Source organism: Alosa pseudoharengus, unplaced genomic scaffold (assembly GCF_046254945.1).
Source record: "Alosa pseudoharengus isolate Yale_2024_CS ecotype anadromous, Long Island Sound unplaced genomic scaffold, YU_APseudo_1.1 YU_APseudo_1.1_scf_11, whole genome shotgun sequence".
Taxonomy (NCBI): domain Eukaryota; kingdom Metazoa; phylum Chordata; class Actinopteri; order Clupeiformes; family Clupeidae; genus Alosa; species Alosa pseudoharengus.
The window spans coordinates 1,270,519-1,286,107 of NW_027468576.1; the positions used below are offsets into that span (position 1 = coordinate 1,270,519).

The window sequence follows — 15,589 nt, forward strand, 5'->3', positions numbered from 1 at the left end:
CAATTCTATTGTTTTCATAGTCTTTTTGCCCTTGATTGTTTACACTTTTCTTTAAAAGGCCTTATCTGGACATTCATATCTTAAAAAGTATTATTTCTAGCCTGACCAAACTTTGTAGAATAGAAGACAAACATGTTCTCAGTACGATTCAATCATTAAACGTTTGTACCACAGTCTCATTGGTTTTATAGAAGTCCCTAGTTTCAGAAAAAACATGCAAAAAAAGTGATACTGAGGGTCTCAAAACTCTTTTATTGTGACACACCTGCCATCAATCAGTATTTTCTCTAGATCAGGGATTCCCAAACTGTGGTACGCGTACCCCCGGTGGTACGCGAGCTGCCACTAGGGGGTACGCGAGATGAAAAGGGCAATGGCGGAAAGGAGTTAAAAATGATTAATTAATTAATGAATAATCTAATTAATTCATAAATAATACATAATTTCGAATCGGGTTATATGGAAACGTGAAATTAAAGGAAATCATTTGTAAACTCTATAATAGGGTATGTTTTCATTAAAAAATAAGCTACACACAATAGGCTACATGTGATTTCCTGCGGGCAGCCAGAATATCTGGCGCGTTAGTTTCGTTGAAGTATAGGCTAGGTAGAAGTCTGCGTAAACATGGAAAACTGGCTAAAAACAGGGACACTGTCCAAAAGGCCTAATTAAAGCGATCGAAGAGGAGAAGCGAGAGAAACAGAGCAGGACACAGGGAACGATGGAATGGGATGGGGGGCAGACTAATGAAGGTGAAGAAAACGAAAGTAGGCATATAGCCCTAGGCTTCACGTGGATTGGGAGACAGACTGCCCAAAGCCACAGTGCGTGGTCTGCAGTGAGATGCTACCTAACCATTCTAATGTGGTTCTCCATACTGTTTTTTTAACGTGAGAGCTCATAGACCAGTTGCACATTTTGATTATGTTATCATGTAGGGCGGCTAATTAAACAACGATGCCTGGAATGCGTCAATAGAATGAGTTACTTTTTTATGTGTTGGATGGTGGGGGTACGCGAGCCGAGTCAGGATGTAGAAGGTGGTCCGCGGGGAAAAAAGTTTGGGAACCGCTGCTCTAGATAATAATCCTTTATAATCACACATCTCCAACCAAGTGAAAAAAGCAAGACAGCGTTTGTACCATCATAAGAAAGCTGAACAAATTCAGAATATCCAAAGACCTGCAGAAAACATTCTACTCAGCAACAATAGAGTCTGTTATTTCTGGAAATATCACAACCTGGTACGGAAATAGCAACTCTCTGGAAAGCGGCTGGAAAGCGGCTTCGATCTCAAAAGGCCAGAACAGAGAGACCAGTGTTTCCTCTATGTTGACTTGGTAGTGGCGGCCCCCCACGGTTTCATTTTCTTCCCCCACGGTATCAGAAATGGGGCAGACGTCGCAGTTGCCTTTCAAAATTTATTATGCAGACCTGTTGCAGATTCTCCAAATATACAGCTCAATCACAACTGAAAATAATGCCTCATTGTGTGTGAATAGAGGTGAATACATATAAGTGGCAGCGAAGTGGCAGTTGTCAGTTCCGTGGGCCGGGGGGGGGTGGGGGTTCGGACAGGCCTGCCCGCACTGCTTAAAAAAATCCTAGAGGAAACATTGGAGACTAAGAAGTTTTTTCCCCCAAGCCATACGGACAATGAATGCAGAATTTCCCCCCTCTTCATAAACGTTTTAAATATTATTTTATTTAATCCCCACCCCCATTCTGTTTTCTATCTTCTTACTTTTCTATTATTATTAAACTTTGCACAGCTGGGAGTTGCAGTCTCAATCCCCATTTCACTGCTTTTTGTTCGACAAATTATGCATGTGACATATAAATTCTTGAATCTTGAATCTTTGCTAATGTTGTCCCAAAATGTGTCTCCAAAACAAAAGGCCATGACAATAATAAGGATAAAACAAGGCATGTTCATATTTTTGTGTCTTTTTCATGCAATGAAATGTGGGTAGCTAGTACGACCATAAAAATCTATGTGGAAATAGCTAAGTATATGGACCCATTCACAACATAGCATTTTGCTCCTTTTACAAAGCATTAACTCTTGATACTTGAATGGAACTGAATGGCAATATTTTACTTCACATATTTTAAAAATAATAATTTAATAAATTGAAAATGAAAAAGATGCCAAATATATCAAATTATTTACTAGAAATGATTTTTTAACCATAGACCTTAGCTGAGGATTCCCTTTCATGTTCCATTATTCATTCATTGGTGGCCATTTGAATATCTTCATACGTCTTCTTATACAGGGAATATTGTTGTCCTGTCGTGGTAGTAGCTGGGACCGGCGGTCTTTTCCTTCATACAATAACAGACTCCGACTCAACAATATTTGCAGGGTTCCTGCAGGTTATGGAATTTCTGGAATATCATGGAATTTTGGAAAGTCTATTCCAGACATGGAAAGTCAGGGAATTTGATCATTTTGGGGCAAAGTCATGAAATATCAGGGAATTTTGTTGTAGCAGTTTAAAATATTAATACAAATATATTTCCACTCAGAATTGGTGTATATCTGATTATTAGCTTTTTTGCTTGCTTGAGTTTGGGTAAGTCCAACTTTGTTTATTCAATGCCCATTTATTCATCTCCCACACTAAAAAAGTAAAAGATTCTTGAACGTTACGTGACTGTTCTGAAACTTTGGGTCGGTATGTTGTACCCTTCATTATATAGTAGGTCATGGATGTTCTTTTTTTGTCAGGGAAAGTCTGAGAAAAGTCATGGAATTTTACATTTCACTTTGAGTGGGAACCCTGTATTTGGGTATACAGACTGCACCACTTACCAGTGTTCTTATCAACCACACCTGTGCTGTATCATATAAGTGCTAAAATCTGCAGAGCAGAGGAGGCTTCTATAAGACTACAGGTGAAGCAGTGCTTCACCAAAAAAAAGTAAAAAAACAAAACACAAAAAAAATCTTACAATTATCACAATTTTACTCCTTTGAAACAGAAATACAGTTACTAACACAAGCTGTTTTCCTGAAATCAGTTCTGTGAGTGACAACAGCGCCATCGCACCCGCGGTGAAACAGAGAATTACAGTGAATCAGACTGCTTCACCAACTTTTCGTTTTGCTTCACTACCATAGATATCTTTCCCCATTGACTTCAATGTAAATCGAGTGAAACCCCAGGCGGCTCGTGGATTTTTTCAGTTTCAATTGATCCTTATGGCAGATAAGTCCCACCCGTGAAGCAGTGACCGATTGGGCAGAATTTCACACTTCCTGCCGTTGAATATGATTGACGCAACACTCTGGCCAATCACTGTCTCCATTAGCTTGCCATCACTTTTCAGGTGCCTTCAGTGACCTTACTAGAGTTTCATTATGAATTGTGTAATTCATTCGCATAGTTTGTTTTACATTAATTTTGTAAGGTACATCGGATTTTTTTCTGTGTAGGAGAGAACGTTTTATTTAGGATTATTGTGTGTAGCTCTGTGTTTTCTAACATCAGCTAGGGGTCTCCCCCACCAGTCAGCTAACGTTAGTGACTCGCTAGAAGCTAGAAGCTAAGTCCTAGCAAGATGGTTTCGACGGAAGTTTCAGGCGATGAACATCGTTGACCGCAACGTACAGGATTCTTTACAGTTTTTTGAAATGAGGACCTATGAGTGAATGCAGAGGGGAGACCAAGAGACTTCCTGTGAAATTAACACAGTTCGTGGGTGCTACTTTGGCTACGGTAAGGATAAACTTGATAAACTGTAGGCTACAGTAGGCTATGCATTAGAAAGTGCAGCTTCTCAACGTAGCCATCCTGTAAGTTCATTGATGTGTTATGATAACATTAGCCTATGTTATGGATGTGTTATAGGCCTAACGTCTTGGCTTCCCATTTTAAAACCTCAACTTTGTCAAAGACAATTCAGAACAATCTGCTTGAAGCTAAATTTCAACTACCATTTAAAAACGAAATAGACACTGATTTGATTTAGAAAAAAATCTAGGATTCTTCAATGTATCAGAGGCAAATGCCAAGTGGATCTTTACTTTTGTAGAGAAGGAAGGCAGTGACAGAAACAAACTGGTTGGTCAAACATATGCCAGAGCAACAGTCATGGTATAATTTCTTAATATATCCCAGAGGCAAGAATGTGTCTCTTAATAGGCTACTGAATTTGACATTGCTTATGGGGCATAATTAGTAGCTTAGAATATTGGAAGGTTGTTGTTTCAAGATGTTGTGGACATCAACAACTTGGCATTAATACACTGCAAAAACGTACCTAGTCACTAATAAGTGCTAAAGTGGAGATGCTCTTTTTTGGGGGCATGACCATAGATAGCCTAGTCTCTGCAAGCAATATTTCTAACAAAAATATGCAAACTTATAATAATAATAATAATACATAAACCTTGTTTACTGTCTTGTCCAGTCTTAGGCCCACTACACCCCATTTGTGGCCTGTACTTCGAGATGGTGGTAAACAGGTCTTGATTTCTCAACAAATTACTCTGAGCTCTCTGACTGATCAAACATAGCTTTTGTTTATGCCATTGCAGACAGTTCAATGTCATCATGTGTCTCATACATTCAACCTCACCAACTTTGCCAGGTGTGTTAGGCACAATGTTCGTTTCCTTGAGGGGGGGGGGGGGGGTCATAATTTCATAACTGCTTCACTAGAAAAAAATACCACCAGCCGCCACTGCTGCAGAGGGCATTTTTTTTGCATTCTTCAGCATTTTCTTTTGCTACAAGCCATGGTAAGAGTACATGAGTTGGCATTGGTGGCACTGTTAAGCGTCTAGCTGCCTCCAGAGTCCAGAGAAGGGCCAGATCCTCTCAGCTATTCATCTCTTCAAACTGGTGTGAGCATAGTGTAAAGAATAGGGGTGGCACGGTTCACAAAACCCACGGTTCGGTTCGTATCACGGTTTTAGGGTCACGGCTTTAAGATGAGTTGCTGCTAGGGGTGGGCGATATAGACAAAAAATCACTTTATTAAAAGTCACTTTTTCAGAAAGAGTTACATTACAGCTCATTATTTATGAATAGCATCATTACAATAGTAACCAAATAAGTTTTTTTTTTTTGTAAAATGCCTGACTTCTCTGAATTGTCTTTATAGAAACAATCAAACAAAGATAGCCGCAAGCGGCAATGGCGGGCCCGAGCACCTGCGGGCCGCAAGCCGTGACATGTCGGAATCCAACAAAGCACCGACGTGGTTCATTTGTGAAATGTACATATTTGATGCGTGTGCTATTTGTTTTTGTATTTTATTTTCTGCCACATGTACTTGCTTGGCCAGGTGGGGGCGCAATGCAAGGCAGGCCCATTGGGTGTCATCATAATCATAATATATATTAACCTGAGAAATTTCAGACCATTCATTTTAAGCAAAAAACATTTCTGATACACTTTTTGGTTGGCCAGATGGTGGCGCTATGTTAGACATGGAAATTAGACATGTGAATATCATCACAATAATGATATCCAAAATTTGTGTAAACTTCAGATCAATCACTTAAGCAGGGATTAAAGTGAAAAAAAATCGTTTGACTGAACTTTTTTCAGGCCATAAGTCATACATTCTTCATATATACCTATAGAGATAGCACCCCTTTTGCGGTCGCGACCTATTGGTTTTTAATGTACAAAAAGATGCAAACAGCAAAGTAAAGGGAGTATTCGCCTTATTCACACGACGGCCATTGTTTAAACCAAAACGAGGCTACAGGGTACACTTACTATATAATTAATGCCACCTACAGGCAGTGTTGGGCAAGTTACTTCAAAATCGTCAAAGTAATTTGTTACATTATAATATTACTGTCTCTGAATTGTAAGGCATTACACTACTATTGTATTACTTTTAAGTTACTTTTACCAAAATATCTAGAAATATGGATTTGGAATTCTAAATGCAGTTTATTATGCTCAATGCAGCTCATTGCACTTCTAATGGAGGGCGATGTGGTATAACATAATGACTAAGTTAGGCTTAAGGCTAACAACAGTAGAATGCAATAGGCGCAGTGATGGCTCACGATGCAATACAAGGAACAATCATAGCCAGAATTTTGTTAAAAGCAGACAAAAGCTCGAAGTCTGGTCAATTGTGATAGAAATGCTGTAACTTTAGGCTTAGGCCTACTCATTAAAATCAACAGAGAGCCCACTACCTGTATATTGTAACCCAAAACTTGTCAAGATAGGCTACGCAGTGCCACTGCTGGCCATTTTGGTGCCCTAACTGGTGAAATACAGTATTAATCAGTATGTCATCATATGGTCAACTATAAAGATGTAGGCTAATCTGCCTGTTCCCAGGGATGGGTAGTATTTCTGAAACATGTAATATGTAATTCAAATACAAAATAGTATTTTGTCATTTGTATTTTATTTGGTTGAAGGAAATGGCTCTGTATTTTGTATCAAAATACTTTATTGGTGTGTATTTTTGTATTTTAGAAATACTGCAAAATACTATATGTGAAACACACTAAAAAAAGTAGATACTACACACAGGTGTAATGAATAATTGGTAATTAGGCAACAATGGTTTATTTTTATCGCAATCAGCTAATGTGAGAACAGCTGTGTTCAAAGACACTAACAGCTTTTCAGTGACGGCTATTGTTGAAGCATCAGCTCTGGTCTGAAGCACTGGTGTGAAGTCGTACGCAAGTAAAGATGAGCAAGTTTACCTGTGCAAGTTCACATAAGGGCACCGACAAAGGCAACCATGTCCTATTGTCTCCATGCCAATCTTTAACAGAAAAAATGTCAGATATCTCAATGAACCACAATGACATCAATAGATGGTAAGGTGTTGAGTGTGTTTGAATTCCCTTCCTTGTAGCATCCATTTCTGCATTCTACAGTGGGGACAAGTTCACCTTGTTTAATTAAATAACAATTCTATTTCCTTATTAGCTGCATACTTGAGGTTGGAGATATTAAGGTATATCAAGTTTCTCACATACTGGAACTTCAAGATACATAGCCTTATGATTTTCTTATTCAGTTCTGCACTGGACTTGAATTACGAAATTCGGCACAGATACACAATTATGATTTTGGCCTATTGATTATAATGTGGTTAATTGTAAGCTATGTCAGTCGTTTTGGATAAGCATCAGCTAGTTGACTAAATGTAAATGTAAATTCTTGAATTATTCTTCTGATCACACTACATGAACTTGCATACGGTATACTATTTGGTATGACGGGCCAAATTGTATTGTTTTTTACTATATAGTTTTAATAGGCTAAATGTTTGGGGATATTAAAAAGCTTTTTTTGCAGTGCTTTCATACTTCCTTGAAAAAAGTATTTTGAGTATTTTCTAAATACAAAAATACAGTATTTTATTTTGATACATAATATGGTTACTGTATTTTGTAGTTTATTTTGATACATTAAAAATGAGGGTATTAGGTATTTTATTTTGAAATACATTCTGATGTATTTTTGCCCATCCCTGCCTGTTCCCAGCATCAGAACACTTTGCGATGGTTAGCGTGTCGTAATTCAAGTCCAGTGCAGAACTGAATAAGAAAATCATAAGGCTATGTATCTTGAAGTTCCAGTATGTGAGAAACTTGATATGCCTTAATATCTCCAACCTCAAGTATGCAGCTAATAAGGAAATAGAATTGTTATTTAATTAAACAAGGTGAACTTGTCCCCACTGTAGAATGCAGAAATGGATGCTACAAGGAAGGGAATTCAAACACACTCAACACCTTACCATCTATTGATGTCATTGTGGTTCATTGAGATATCTGACATTTTTTCTGTTAAAGATTGGCATGGAGACAATAGGACATGGTTGCCTTTGTCGGTGCCCTTATGTGAACTTGCACAGGTAAACTTGCTCATCTTTACTTGCGTACGACTTCACACCAGTGCTTCAGACCAGAGCTGATGCTTCAACAATAGCCGTCACTGAAAAGCTGTTAGCTGTTCTCACATTAGCTGATTGCGATAAAAATAAACCATTGTTGCCTAATTACCAATTATTCATTACACCTGTGTGTAGTATCTACTTTTTTTAGTGTGTTTCACATATAGTATTTTGCAGTATTTCTAAAATACAAAAATACACACCAATAAAGTATTTTGATACAAAATACAGAGCCATTTCCTTCAACCAAATAAAATACAAATGACAAAATACTATTTTGTATTTGAAATACATATTACATGTTTCAGAAATACTACCCATCCCTGGGAACAGGCAGATTAGCCTACATCTTTATAGTTGACCATATGATGACATACTTGGGTTAATACTGTATTTCACCAGTTAGGGCACCAAAATGGCCAGCAGTGGCACTGCGTAGCCTATCTTGACAAGTTTTGGGTTACAATATACAGGTAGTGGGCTCTCTGTTGATTTTAATGAGTAGGCCTAAGCCTAAAGTTACAGCATTTCTATCACAATTGACCAGACTTCGACCTTTTGTCTGCTTTTAACAAAATTCTGGCTATGATTGTTCCTTGTATTGCATCATGAGCCATCACTGCGCCTATTGCATTCTACTGTTAGCCTTAAGCCTAGCTCAGTCATGTTATACCCCATCGCCCTCCATTAGAAGGAATGAGCTGCATTGAGCATAATAAACTGCATTTAGAATTCCAAATCCATATTTCTAGATATTTTGGTAAAAGTAACTTAAAAGTAATACAATAGTAGTGTAATGCCTTACAATTCAAAGACAGTAATATTATAATGTAACAAATTACTTTGAAATGACAGTAATAAGTAATACATAATACATTACGATTTTGAAGTAACTTGCCAAACACTGCCCCTGGCACTTTCATTTCTTTACACCATGGCTTGTTAGTTCTCCCCCATTTCCAACAGCTGCCCATCTCCATTTATTTTTTAGCTTTTGACACCTGCCTTCCTTTAGCAACAACGCATCCATGACAGCTAGTGGCCTTGCCAAATAGACGCAAATTACGCTAATATGCGAGGTTCTGGTAGGCATACTGGTTATGGTTTTGTGCTATAAATTAATAATATTTTTTAGCAAAGTTTTAAGTTGACTATTTTGATTGCATGGTTATTTTTTGTCAACATACACTCACAACCTACTGTCGTTATAAGTGAGGCCTAAAGCAAAATAGGCTACAAGGCTGCCTGTGCGTCACAAACACGACTGACCCCCTTACTAAACAGTTCGCGATGAAGACAATATTATTATTATTTTATGTTAACACGCTGTCAAAACCTTCCGTTGCAAATTGTGAAAAACATTGTTGTACATGTCATAACAGACGGGATAATACATTGCATACGGTTTATATTGCGTCGCTTTACACATAATGTTAGTTGCATTGATTAAAAACTGTAACAATAATAGTAGCCTACATGGGGTGGCATAGCAGGCTATCTGTTCAAGTCATAGGTGACACCCAAAATGAATGACCTCCCCTGACAAGAGTTCGCGATAGTAAGAAATTGTCTACATTGATGCACGGAAAGAACAGCCTAGGCCTACGCTTCTTCTCCGAATTCGCACATAGAGCTCACAATATCATATCCAAAAAAGTTAAACGGATTTGCCAACCTCATCAGCTGTCTCGATTGTGTCACTATAATCCAACTTTTAGACCGTTATTAGTCCTCCATATGTGTTCTTTTTTTTAAAGCAAACGCCCCAGGCCAACGAGACAAGCGTGTAGCTACAACATAAACAAAGCGGAACTCATGGCTGAGGTAGGCTAGGCTATCTTCTTGAGCCGTCACTGATTGAGACACAGAAAGTTCTCAAGAACACTATTAGCAGCTAGGTCTTTAAACATTTATCATCACACACATTAATTCATCGGACCTAATATTTGTAGTTGCCTTAAAAAAAGGAAAGGAAAAGAAAAGGTGATAGCCGCCCCCCCCCCCTCCTATTTTTTTTTCTCATCGGATCTGCATCGATCTCAAATATGACATTTCTAAAATCAAATTGACGGAAATCCGTCCTACGACGGAGAACTTTAATCCTTGCTTAAGGCATTGTCCATTTCTGGCACATTTCCTGCTTGACCAGGTGGTGGCGCTATGCCAGGCAGGCCCATTGGGTGTCTGGATATCATCATAATCATAATATCTATTACCATGAGAAGTGTCAGACCATTTATTCAAAGCATAGAGCATTTCTGGCACATTTCCTGCTTGGCCAGATGGTGGCGCTATGCTAGGCCTGTGAATTACGAATGTGAATATCATCACAATAATGATGTCTGATATTTTATAAAGTTTCAGATCAATCACTTAAGGCATTGTCCATTTCTGGCACATTTCCTGCTTGGCCAGGTGGTGGCGCTATGTCAGGCAGGCCCATTGGGTGTCTGGATATCATCATAATCATGATATCTATTAACCTGAGAAGTTTCAGACCATTCATTCAATGCACTGTGATTTATGACACATTTCCTGTTTATGTGGTGAGATATTAAAATCATATCAAATATATAAGTTATCAAAAATCCCTTCACAATTTAACATCAGCGACATCTTGGCATAATATTCGCCAAATTTCAAATGAATCTGACAAACCGTCTAGGAGGAGTATGTTCAAATTGATCATGTGACATCAGTGTAAATGTCATTCTTTCTGCTGCCAGTTGGTGGCGCTATGCCAAACATGCATTATGGGCATGTGAATATTATCATTAACATGGTCTTCAATGACCTGTGAAATTTAAAACATTTCAAGCCATGCATGGTGAATTATGACACATTTTTTGTTTATGTGGAAGGGTATTAAAATTAATAATTTCGCCATTTCGTCAAATTACAACATATCAAAAAAAAACTTCACAATTTATAATCAGGAACATCTCGGCATCATGTATACCAACTTTGACATGAATCGGATCAACCGTGTAGGAGGAGTACGTTAAAATTGATCATGTCCACAATGCACAAAATCTCAATTACCTCACTTCCTGTGGGCGTGGCTAATGACATGTTTATACAAAAGTTGTTTGGTTTTGGGAGTTACATACACCCACCAAATTTGGTGTGTGTATATAAAACTATATGCCAACCACAAGTGACAGTGACATAAGGGGGCGCTATGGAGTTCCTGGCCAACGCCCGGTGCCAAGCTTTTATCCCTGTCTATTCACTGTATCACTTGATGTGTGCGCCAAATTTCATGCGTTTTCACCCATGGGAAGCACCTCTTTTGGGATCACAATTCAGCACATATTTCATCACATTAGTCTGCACAAAATCCCAAATATCTCACTTCCTGTTGGGCGTGGCTAATGCATTGTACATAGGAAAGTTGTTCATCTTGGAGAGATACAGACACCTACCAAATTTGGTGTGTGTAGCTGAAATTATATGCCAACCACGGGATCAGTCACCTAAGGAGGCGTAAGGGGGCGCTAGCGAGTCCCTGGGCCATGCCCGGGGCCAAGCTTTTGTACCTAGCTGCTTTGTGTGACACCTGATGTGTGTGTCAAATTTCAAGACTTTTCGTTCATGTTAACCACCTCAAAATATATGCCAACCACGAGATCAGTCACCTAAGGGGGCGCTAGCGAGACCCTGGGCCACGCCCGGAGTCAAACTCTTGTACATAACTGCGATGCGTGACACTTGACGTGTGTGCCACATTTCAAAAATTTTTGGCAATGTTAACCACTTCAAAAACAGGAAAGCAAAAAAGTAGAATAATGAATAATAATAATAATAATAATCCTTACAAAAACAATAGGGCCTTGCGCCCTTCGGTGCTCGGGCCCTAAAGATAAAGACTTTTGTGCTAGTGTCTTATTTTCCCCCTTGCTGCTTTATTTCTTTTGTTTAGGTGATGTGTTAAGAAATCCACTCAGACAGTGACAGTGAGAAACTGACTACGGCTGAGCAGGGACAGGAATGGGGGGCGTAAGAATCGTAAAAGTAAACTAATGACCTGACTGATTTTTCTTTTAAACTGGCTGACTTTTTGGGGGGGAATTTCTTATTTTTGTTGTTGTTTTCAATGTGTGATTCACAGTCCTTGTGGAGTGTTAACATAAATGTTTTGATACTGCTTTTGCTATTCAAACAGTGGTCATTGCCAATTCACTTGAAGAGCCTAACCTAACTCTGATTTATTGTTTAAATATTATACAGGTTATTGTGATATTCACATTGATGCTTTAAGTTAGTTATAGTGGCTGGTACTGATAAGTAAGCAAGGTACCGAGAAATATGATACCAATGAAAAAACGACTTTTGATGTCATTTGGAAATAGGCCTACATGAAATAAAGTTTCAGACCTTGAACTCGGTCTCTTCATTGGTGAAAGGGTAAGAATTTTGATGTAGGCTAGCCTAAACAAATCAATATGACCTAATATAACGGTGGGATCCTACTAGAGCAGCTAAAAGCATTCAGACGCTTCCTTTGACTTAACTTTGGAAGTTGACTTTCATGTTGTGGCGTTTCCAGAGATGCATGCATATATATATATATACCTATAGGTCATAAATTATTTCGGGTTGGCTCACGGTCGGCGATCATTCTAATGCCACCATCTTCCCGATATCTTGCCGATTAGACCGATCTCCATAAGACATCTCACCGAGGCATTTTATGTCAGGCGCCCCAACGTCGGCAAGGGCTAATGTCTGGGAACGTTCCCAGAATGTTCTGGGAACCAGAAATTGTGGGTGTCTGTCTGCTACTTTGTGTGTGGGGGAACTAGAATATTAAATATGGTCCGCATGCAAAAAAACATTGGTAGGCTACATTCGGTACACATCTGTTTGATCCTAACGTCCTACCTATCCCAACGGTTCGGTACGAATGTGTGTACTTTTACACCCCTAGCATAATGCATTATCTTTCACTCTTCCGTCAAATGTGTGACCCGCGGCTTCCTTTAACGAAGTCATGGCCCTCCAAAAAATATATTTAGCAAAACATTGCCAATGTTGGCGTAACGTTAATTACCTCTGAACGTATGTTGTCTCTTGTTACACTGTTGCTGTAGTTTTCGGAAATAAGTTCGTCCAGTAAGAGGTTGAGCTCTGTTTTAAAGCTTGGGCAGTCCAACGGCGTCAGTGAGCATAGTTTATCATAATAGCATCTTAGCAGCATGTCTGCAGGTGAACCGTGCTCCATGTTCACCTAAATGAAACTTAACTTATTCTACGCCAAAGGTGGGTTGACGCAGAGCCCGTTTACGGACATTCTCTGGTTGACGTTACTAGATGCGTGAAGACAGCGACAATACAGAAAATTGCAATATGGCCGCCATTCGAGAATCCTACTTCTTCTTCTTCTTCTTCAGTGGGATTTATTGGCAGCTTGCCATCTTTCTGCATTACCGCCATCTACTGGACTGAGGTGTGTTCATATACAAGGATACAAGGAAGTTTATTGTCACATGCATATAGTTACTGGAAGTAAGAAATGCAGTGAAATTATGTCTGGTGTCAGGCTATTTGTGCATTTATTGGGGGGGGGGGGGGGGGATTAAGTGGCAAGGGCTGCATAAGAAAGGTGGGGGAGGATTGGGATTGTTGCACCAACAAGGAGCACCCAAGAGAAACAGGGGCAAGGAAAAACTCCCTTACCAAGGAAGAAACCTTGGGCAGATTCACGGCTCAAGGGGCTAACCCAACTGCCAGGGGTCTTGGTGTGTGTGTTGGGGGGATGACAGGGGAGATGGGATAGTGTGCTGTGTATGTGGGGAGAGGGCAGTGTGCAATATGTGTGTTGGAGAAGCTTCCTGATGAAAAAATGTGCTGTGTATGTAGGGGAGAGGGGGGGGGGGGGCAGTGTACTGCAAGTATGGTGAAGGGACTTACTATTGCAAGCAGAGTACTGTATGTATGATGTATGTGAGTGATGACAGTGAAGATGTGTGTCAGGATTTCCGTTGTCCGGTAATTAACGGACATTGGCCGGAAAAAAAATGAAATCCAGTAGCATTAACAGCAAAAAATGTCCTGTCCTGTTAGTACTGTCCTGAGTAGTGTCCCGAGACAGTTAGACACTGTCCCGGGACAGTTAGCCACTGTCCTGTGACACCCATGACTGTCCTGTAACACCCAGACACTGTCCCGTGACACCCAGATACTGTCCCGAGACACCCAGACACTGTCCCGTGACACCCATGACTGTCCTGTAACACCCAGACACTGTCCCGGGACAGTTAGCCACTGTCCTGTAACACCCAGACACTGTCCCGTGACACCCAGATACTGTCCCGAGACACCCAGACACTGTCCTGTGACACCCATGACTGTCCTGTAACACCCAGACACTGTCCCGTGACACCTATGACTGTCCTGTGACACCCAGACACTGTCCCGGGACAGTTAGCCACTGTCCTGTAACACCCATGACTGTCCTGTAACACCCAGACACTGTCCTGTGACACCTAGACACTGTCCCGTGACACCTAGACACTGTCCCGTGACACCTACTGTATGACTGTCCTGTGACACCCAGACACTGTCCCGTGACACCTATGACTGTCCTGTGACACCTAGACACTGTCCCGTGACACCTATGACTGTCCTGTAACACCCAGACATTAGACATTTTTATTTGTTTTGTTTTAGATAAAAGATGTAAATTGTACATGTAAAAATCCTTCTTTGCTTTATGATTTTTGAATTTTCAAAGTTGTTTGTTAGAATTTTTAATAAAGATGACTTGTGCTTTAAAGTAGTAGCTCTGGATTTGTGTTTTGTTATCAAGTAATGTTCAAGCACAGCTGACATTCAGCCAACACTCAGTCAGATCAGTTAGTGTGTGGGCCATTGCATGCTCGGGGACCCAGGCAACCCTCAGCCAACACTAGATAGATAGATAGATAGACAGATAGATAGATAGATAGATAGACGCTTTATTTGTCATTCACACAACATGGGAGTATGAAGAGAACAAAATATCAACTCAGGTCTCGGTGCAGACCAAGTACTATAGTGAATAATAAATAAATACAATATAACATAACATAAGTGCTTATGGAAGTCCACAACAACCATCTCCTTGGTCTTGGTGAGTTTGTTTTCCTTGCATAACACGGCGTATGGGCCACATTTGGGGCAGAGCAAATCTTTATGTCAGTTTCCACTGATTGGGCCATGGCTGGGCATGGGCAGGGATTGGCAGTATTTCTAATACATGTATTTAAAATATGTATTTAAAATACAAAATACTATTTTGTAATTTGTATTTTATTGAGATGATGAAAATGCCTTCGTATTTTGTATCAAAATACTTCAGTGTTGTGTATTTTTGTATTTTCAAAATACTTTAAAATACTTTCTGTGAAACACTGTGATGACATCTATCTAACTATCTATACTGTAAAGCACGAAATGTCTGTCTCTGTCTGTTTGTGGCACCCTTGCATGGTCAAGCTGGAATGATTAACAGGCCCCATAACAACTATAAAATATAAAAATTATTTTAGATATATAAAAAATTGTCTGAATGCAACACTGTTTGAGAAGTTGTGCTCAAAGGCATCAACTGAGAAGACACGACTAGCTAAGGCTACACACACTCCTTTGCTCACACAAGGACAGCACAAGGACTTGAATTCACAAGTTTATATTGCAACACTTG

General features: G+C 39.6%; 1 protein-coding gene across 1 annotated transcript in view; it reads right to left on the bottom strand.

Moving 5' to 3' along the window:
- heatr6 (HEAT repeat containing 6) overlaps positions 1-13,252 on the bottom strand; it is a 170,945-nt gene extending 157,693 nt beyond the window's left edge. Inside the window, exon 1 of the mRNA XM_076277740.1 lies at positions 12,956-13,252. Coding sequence (XP_076133855.1) covers positions 12,956-13,126 — 171 coding nt within the window. The 5' untranslated portion in view covers positions 13,127-13,252. The remainder of the gene's footprint in view (positions 1-12,955) is intronic.
- Between the last annotated feature and the right edge of the window lie 2,337 nt (positions 13,253-15,589).